The following is an 8005-nucleotide window of genomic DNA, read 5'->3' as shown; positions in this document are numbered from 1 at the left end:
GAGTAAATTTTACAAAACTCGATAATATCGGTTCGCTCCTGGGTTTCTCGTCTCGTGTATTACAACCGAATAAATGGTATGCATCCGATAAGCCAATAAATATTATGGCCATTAACCTTATTCGAATAGAGTGCAACGTTACAACAGGAGCGTATCATAACGACAAATCCGCGCATACTATACACGAATTCGCGCTTAACGTTCCACCCGGATATAAAGTGTCGGAAATTCCAACGCAGATCATTTACCTTCCGATCATCGCACGGACCATTACCGATATAAACGTGCGTGTTGTGGACCAAAACGGAAAATTGATCGATTTTCGCGGCGAAGAAATTACGATTCGTCTACACGTGCGACGAAAACGGTAGAGAAGCGCGCGATGCTCGTAGTGAATGGATCGAATGCGAGAAACGCACCTATTATCGCTGTCGCGTCACCTCTAAACGCAGAAAAGAGAAGAAAAAAGGGAGGAAGACTAACCGCTGCCAACGAGACTTTTCTGCGCTCTTTGGGTTTTGTCGTGCCGAGAACCGCTTCTTCGTAAAAAGCGGAATGTGCGACATTCTAAGTATCAGTGGGGAGCCAATCTTCGACGATCGCATCGTCAAGATCGAAACTCACACGTACAACTCTTACGCCAATACTACGTTCGGAAATAGCGATGAGATACGAATTCCTATACAACAGCAAGATTTGTATACGTTACCTTGCAACAGTTTTATCTACATTGAGGGCAGACTCGAGTCGAAGGAAACATCGAGCGCGCAAGAGGAAATCGCATCGATAACGAGATTAGTAAACAATTGCGCGGCGTTTATGTTCGAGGAAATTCGCTACGAGCTCGATGGCGTAGAGATCGATCGAAACAGAAACGTTGGAATAACGAGTACGATTAAAAATTACGCGTCGCTGACAGTCGAAAGAAGTAAAATATTAAAAAACGCTGGATGGGACTTATTAGCAACAACTCATTCGTCAATCGGTGATTTTAATTTTTGCGTACCTCTTAACGTACTATTAGGTTTTTGCGAAGATTACAAGCGCGTTGTGATCAACGCGCGACACGATCTTATTTTAATACGAGCGCGCAACGATAACAATTGCGTTATATCGCGCGAAACGCAAGAACCTAAAATCGTTTTGTTAAAAATACAATGGCGAATGCCTCATACAGTATTGAATGATGTTAATAAATTAAAATTATTGCGCACGTTAGATAGTGGACGATATTTGAGCGTCGCTTTTCGCTCATGGGATCTTTACGAGTTTCCGCTTCTACAGAACATGACCAAACACTCGTGGGCCGTCAAAGCGGCAACACAACTCGAGAAACCGCGATACGTTATTTTCGCGCTACAATCTGGAAAGAAGAACGTTCTGTCCGAGGAGCCTTCTTTATTCGATAATTGTAAACTAACTAATGTCAAACTGTATCTTAATTCCGATTTTTATCCTTACGATGACATGAATTTAGATTTCGATAAACATAAAATCGCCGTATTATACGATATGTATTCGAAATTTCGAAAAACGTACTACGGATGCGAAAACGACGAAACGCTCTTAAATTTAGATAAATTTTTAATTCACGGCCCACTCGTAGTCATCGACTGTTCTCGACAGAATGAGTCAATTAAAAGCGCCACTGTGGACGTTCGCATAGAGTTCGACTACAAGGAAAACATCCCCTCTAATACCACAGCTTACTGTCTTATTATTCACGATCGAGTGGTAGAATACAATCCGCTCACTAACGTCGTGCGCAGAATCGTGTAAGCGCAACGATACTCGAAAAAATATGGAGACAGAATAAAACGCTTAGAAAAATCTAGAAAGAAACACTTCGAGTATCGCTAACAACGACGATGGACACACCGATTTTTGTCGATCTTCAAGGTTTCGTAGTTAACGAAAAATTCGTCGTGAAAGAAGTAGCCGTATTAAGAAATGGTGTAGAATTGACGCATCACATCTTTCGCTCGCCGATGTCGTGGGATTTGCTCACGAGAGCGGAAAAATCGCAAGCGTGTTGGTTGATATCGAATCATCATCAGCTAAAGTGGAATGATGGACACACAAATTATGGGTCGATGAAAAAACTCGTTCGAGATGCCATATGTCGAGGATCTAACCCTGATTCGATGGTGCAGATCTATGTCAAAGGTCACGAGAAGAAGAAGTGGTTAATCGAGATCTTAGGAAACGTCACTGACGATCGCGATATAGCCGTTTCTGTCGAGACTATCGACGCCGATTACGAAGACATCGAACGTCTGGAGACTCTGAACGCTTCGCGGGCCTTTCATTGCGGATACCACGCGAAAAATTGCGCGTTAGAAAACGCGTGTAAATTGCACGATTGGTGGTTTGAGCGACGCGATCGTTTGCGCAATATGAGCGATTGATTTTATATTATATAAATTTAAGTTATATAAATTTAAGTTATATAAATTTAAGTTATAATGTATCAAATTAATTATATATTTTAAATTATAATCTATAAATTTAATCACGAATATGTTATATATTGTTGCAAAATATACGTTATACGAACGAACCGCGTTTTTTCTTTATCGCGGTCGCATCCTTTATCGCGGTCGCGTAACAAATTTAATTATAATAACTGTCCATAGATATTATTTTATCGCGATCGCATAATAAACTTAATTATAGAATATTTTAAATTTTATATATAATTATAATGTATTGAATTAATTATTAAGTATTTCATTCTATATTTAAACTACATTTTTATATATCAAATCTCAAAAATTAAATCTAATAAAACCTTAATTTATAATTATCCATAGATTATCGCGGTTGCATAATAAACTTAAAGTAAAGAGATTTTAAATCTATTTAAATCTATTTAAATCTATTTAAATATACTTAATGCGGACACAGATGATTACGAGAGGATACGGAAGAAGAAAAGAAAAGCGTAAAAAATCAACGTTTCGCTTAATATATAACATTTATTCATAAAAATTATATCTTACAAATGCGCTTTATTAACGCGTAAAATTATTCCGCGTCGAACGGTTGCGATTCGGGCTCATAGTTCGCCCATCGTACATTCGTCTGCGATTTACTCTCGTTAACCGTCGCCGGGTCGGCCTCGTTCTCCATTGATCGTAATTCGAGTTCGCCGATCGGTCGCGATTCGGGCTCCTCATCGATCTGTGATGCGACGACTCGCCTAATTTCGGGAACGGCGAAATCGCTCTCGCCGCGTCGACGAGCGTCGCGCAATGCGCTGTGAACGCTTTGCGCTTGTGCGAGCATAGTTCTCGTTTTATTTATTAAATCATAGAGCGATTCTCGCGCTGTTTTTACACAGCTCTCTATTTCTTGTCTAAAATACAAAAGTAAAAATTAATAAAAGTAAAAATTAATAAAAGTAAAAATTAATAAAAGTAAAAATTAATAAAATTTATTATACTTTTTATAACTTATTATAATTTATTATAATTTATTATAATTTATTATAATTTCAATTAGATACTTACATTAAACGTGCGATATCTACGTCTTCGTTTAACTGGAAAGCGAGTCTAAACGAATCTGGACTATTATCGATAACACCTTGCGCTTCCACACGCAAATCCGTAGCGAGATCTCCCAGAACATAGGATTTTATCGCGATTAAGTCCCCGTTTACGTTAATATAATCAGCCGCGTTAATGATCTGTTCGATTCGTTCCATATCGAACAGATCACGACCGATTTTAATTCTCGTCACTTCACGTTCCGTCGTTTCGAGCTTCGTTATCTCGCGAACGAGAATACTTTAACGCTTCTCGAAACGATCTCGCGTTTTATAAAGATCGACGCGCGGGATGTTGCGGTACAATTTATCGATCGCGCCGCGTCTTCCTTCCGCGACCGTTTCGTTGCCGGAAAGGAGATATCTCTACTCGCTCATCGAGTGTCCTTTTTAGAGGACAAATGAATAATAAAAATAGAAATAACAAAAAACATCCGTTAGATAATGCGCATTCCGAATACTCTGCGAACAATAAGATCATCATCGCCGGAAAAAAGTATCTAGGGATATCTAAAAAGATATCTCTAATTTATCGTTACCGGAAAGAGATATCTCTAATTTATCATTACCGGAAAGAGATATCTCTAATCGCTCATCGAGTGTCCTTTTTAGAAGATAAACGCAAAAAACATCCGTTAGATAACGCGCATCGTTGAAAGAGATATTTTTAATCGCTCATCGAATGTCCTTCTTAGAGGACAAACGAATAATAAAATGGAAATAACAGAAAACATCCGTTAGATAACGCGTATCGTTGGAAGGGATATCTTTAATCGCTCATCGAATGTCCTTCTTAGAGGACAAATGAACAATAAAATAGAAAAAACAAAAGAGGAACTCGAGCGCGTCCGCTAGATAACGCGTATTCCAAACGTTCGACGTCGAAAGAAACGCGTTTCCCTCTCCCTCTCCCCACCCACCCGCATTATTCGTCGCCGATAAAAATAGGCGTCTCTCGGAACGCGCGAATCAATCGCGCTCGGTGTCTCTCAACAGTTTATCGCGTCTTCCCCGCTTCGCGCGATGACTAATACGAGGACGGTTCTCACTCTAGCGACAATACTCGTCGCTACGACGGTCGCCGCGCCCTTCGACTCGGAAAAAATCGAGGCGCTTCGTTTTCTGCGCGTATACGGTTTTCTAAAAGACGATGGAGAATCGCTGTCGTCCGATAACGCGACGTCTCTGCGTCGCGCACTATCGCTGTTTCAAGAATATTATCAATTATCGGGAAACGGCGCGTTAAACGCCGTTACGCTTCACCTTATGCGTAAACCGCGATGCGGTCTCGCAGATATTCCCGATCGCGCGTATAGCCCGATCGCGCGAAAATGGCCGAAGACGCGTCTCGCGTGGAATTTTCAGATGGCTAGCGAGGAAATCTCGCGAACGGCCGAAAAGGCGTTCGCGTTATGGGCGGCGAACTCATCGCTAACTTTCGCACGTGACCCGTTACACCCCGATATATTAATATCGTATCGAACGGGCGCGCACACTTACGCGAATCGTCGAAACGTCGGTATTTGCCCGGCAGCTTTCGACGGTCCGGGAGGAGCCCTAGCTCACGCGTTTTTTCCCTCTGGAACAACCGATTTCACATCGGAGATACACGTCGACGATTCCGAACCGTGGCACGTGTATCTAAACAAAAATCTTCCCGACACGCATCACCTGCTACAAACGCTAACGCACGAGATCGGCCACGCATTGGGTTTACAGCATAGTATGCGCAATGACTCTATAATGTTCCCATATATACCCGACATCGAGAATCAATTTCCAGTTAAGCTGAGCATAGAAGACATTCTCGCTATACAAAATCTGTACGGATCTCACGACGACGGAAATTATCCAACGGCGACTCCCGCGACCACCGCGACGCCCGCGACGACGAGCGTCGCGCCGACCGATCCAGCGCGAGCGGATCTCTGCGCATTGCGACGCGTGGACGCCGCGCTAATAATGAATCATCGATTATATATAGCTAATCGCCGCAACATATGGTCGGTCGACATAACCGAGAAACGTTACGGTAGACCCATGACGCTCACGGATTACGCGACGTTTCTACCGGCGAATTTCACGCGTCTATCCGCCGCGTATAGAAGACCCTCGGGCGATCTCGCGCTATTCGCGAACGATTCGATCTACCTCGCGGAATATCCCAGTCTTAAACTAAAATCGGGCTGGCCGAGATATCTCCACGATATCGGACTTCCCCGAAACGTTAAAATCAACGCGGCGATAAATACGCACACGGGACGAACCTACGCTGTATACGACGATGATAAAGTCGCGGAAATCGACGAGTGTCGCATGATAGTCATTAGACACGCTCCATTAAAAGATATATTTCCCGGAATTCCGTCCGCGATAACGTCGGCCTTCCGATACATCGATGACAATCTATATTTCTTCGCCAAACGTCAGTTCTACGCCTTCAACGAATTTACAAATACCGTAACCTCGGCGGGTCCTTTCGATCTACACGCGCTCGGCATCGAGTGTCCTACCGATGGATTGCTAAGGCAATTGCGCGATCTCCTTAGTCGCGTCTATCGTCTCAGCGACACGATCGAGAAAGAGAGAATCGACGACGAGACCGACTAGAGCGACCCTACCGTTATTTTTTAAAAATAGAATATATAAGAGAAAACGCGCGAAAGGGGAAGAAGCGATCTCTACGCGAGTATATAAAGACCACTCATCCATTAAGCGCTTCATTATTAACGAAGAACACCGAAGCTAACGCACGAAAAAGAACAAACGAGAAAGAACGAGAAAAAACGAGCGACGATGTACGCGACAATGGGAGGACAACCGCAACAGCAACACTCATTCGACGATCGATCGAGACTAACCGAACGAGACCGCGAAGATAGCGCGGAATACGCTAAGAAAGCTAAAATGGACAATGGGTAAGACTATCGAACATTTATTCGAATTAATAATTCGCTAACACCGTTTCTCTCATCGCTCATATCTATTTTTTAGACGAGATCGCGATCGAACGCCAAGACACGATGCGGACGTCTCGATCGCGCGACCGCTCAGAATCTTAGGAAGACGCTATCCATTGACCAAAACCGCATATAAACATCTGGAAATTAGCGTTAACGTCAACCGACCCTCCTTCGTAGAAATCGTCCTCGGAGATTGCCACGGCAAAGAGATCTCGCTAACGCCGGATACGTGGAAGGAACTGCTCGATCTACGACCCACGCTCCTGTCGCACTTTCGCTCCGACGAGCGCGACGAGGCGCGCCCGACGCCAATACACATCGGACAATTGACGCTACGATTCGGCAAACTCAACAATCTCCGAATACTTCGTCTCGAAACGCCTAAAATTCGCCTAGCCGTATCGAAGAACACCGTCGTAAATATATTAAATCTGGAACTTTGCGTCAACCGCATCGTTGCATCTTTAAGCGGTTTAACCACGCGCGTGGACAACAAGCTAATTCGTTTCCTCGACATCGCGGCGGGCGCTCGCGAGAAGGCGCTTATTCCCGCGATGATACGCGAGAGCGATAACTTCGACCGCAACGATATAATCGATTGCGAACTGCAGGCTCTGCTCTTCGGAGAATCGTGATACGCTCGCTCGCGTACTCGTATCGTCGTATTATTAATACATTAAAAAATTTGTAAAAGAAAACAATAAAAACACCTCTCCTCTCTCGCTAGAACGACGACGTCTCTTTATTTCATCACCCTTCGAAGATTCGCCATCGCTAAAGCGACGAGGGACGCCCCTCCGTCCGCTCGACCGCCCACCGACGATCCCCCGCCCCCTCGACGCCGGGCGCCCGCCGCCCGCTCGCGGATCGCGCGCTAGAAGCGCCCCCCTAAAGAATCGCGACGGCGGATCGCGCGCTAGAAGCGGCGCGCCCCCCTAAAGAATCGCGACGGCGGATCGCGCGCTAGAAGCGGCGCGCCCCCCTAAAGAATCGCGACGGCGAATCGCGCGCTAGAAGCGGCGGATCGCGCGCTAGAAGCGCCCCCCTAAAGAATCGCGACGGCGGACCGCGCGCTAGGGGCGCGAGTCGCGTCGAGGTCGCGAATCGGGAGGAACCGCCAACCCCGAACGCCATCTCTCGAGCGCTCTCGGCGACTCGTACCCACCGCTTCCCCCCGACCGCGCTTCCCCTCTCACCCTACTTACCCCCCCATGCACCCGCCCAGCCCGCTCTCCATCCCTCGGGCGCCAACAAACTGCTCCGAAACTATCTCTCTCTCTTACTCCCCAACGATACCCTCTCTCTCACACTCACGTAAAACTGATCCAAAACCGGCCTTACTATCCTACTGTCCTCGTCTTCGTTAATAAATTATAAAGCGATTCTCGCGCCGTTCTTATACAATCTTCTATCTGTTGTCTAAAGTAAAAAAGTAAAAAAGTAAAAAGATTATTAAAAATTATCATTTATTATAAATAAAAAGTTGTTCGAG

At 44.8% G+C, this 8005-nt stretch overlaps 2 protein-coding genes across 2 annotated transcripts; both read left to right on the top strand.

The window, feature by feature from the left end:
- Positions 1 to 4573: 4573 nt before the first annotated feature.
- On the top strand, positions 4574 to 6160 carry LOC138943772 (stromelysin-2-like). Its single transcript, XM_070314710.1, has one exon. It carries the CDS (start codon positions 4574 to 4576, stop codon positions 6158 to 6160), a length of 1587 nt encoding a protein of 528 aa, XP_070170811.1.
- Positions 6161 to 6320: 160 nt separating this feature from the next.
- Positions 6321 to 7169, top strand: LOC138943789 (uncharacterized). Its single transcript, XM_070314729.1, has 2 exons — positions 6321 to 6468; positions 6545 to 7169. The coding sequence occupies exons 1-2, from the start codon at positions 6347 to 6349 to the stop codon at positions 7146 to 7148; spliced, it is 726 nt and encodes a 241-aa protein (XP_070170830.1). The 5' UTR covers positions 6321 to 6346; the 3' UTR covers positions 7149 to 7169.
- Positions 7170 to 8005: the final 836 nt, after the last annotated feature.

This window comes from Polyergus mexicanus, unplaced genomic scaffold, assembly GCF_030449975.1.
Source record: "Polyergus mexicanus isolate NDT 795.1 unplaced genomic scaffold, iyPolMexi1.0 SCAF_39, whole genome shotgun sequence".
Lineage (NCBI taxonomy): Eukaryota > Metazoa > Arthropoda > Insecta > Hymenoptera > Formicidae > Polyergus > Polyergus mexicanus.
The sequence above is the reverse complement of the archived record's forward strand: the minus strand, read 5'-3'. Positions and strand labels throughout refer to the sequence as shown.

Bases quoted from the DNA above. Each gene is read 5' to 3' on its own strand.
- LOC138943772 (XM_070314710.1), top strand. From the start codon at position 4,574: ATGACTAATACGAGGACGGTTCTCACTCTAGCGACAATACTCGTCGCT.
- LOC138943789 (XM_070314729.1), top strand. From the start codon at position 6,347: ATGTACGCGACAATGGGAGGACAACCGCAACAGCAACACTCATTCGAC. The intron at 6,469-6,544 runs GTAAGACTATCG...TCTATTTTTTAG, and splicing joins AAAGCTAAAATGGACAATGG to ACGAGATCGCGATCGAACGC.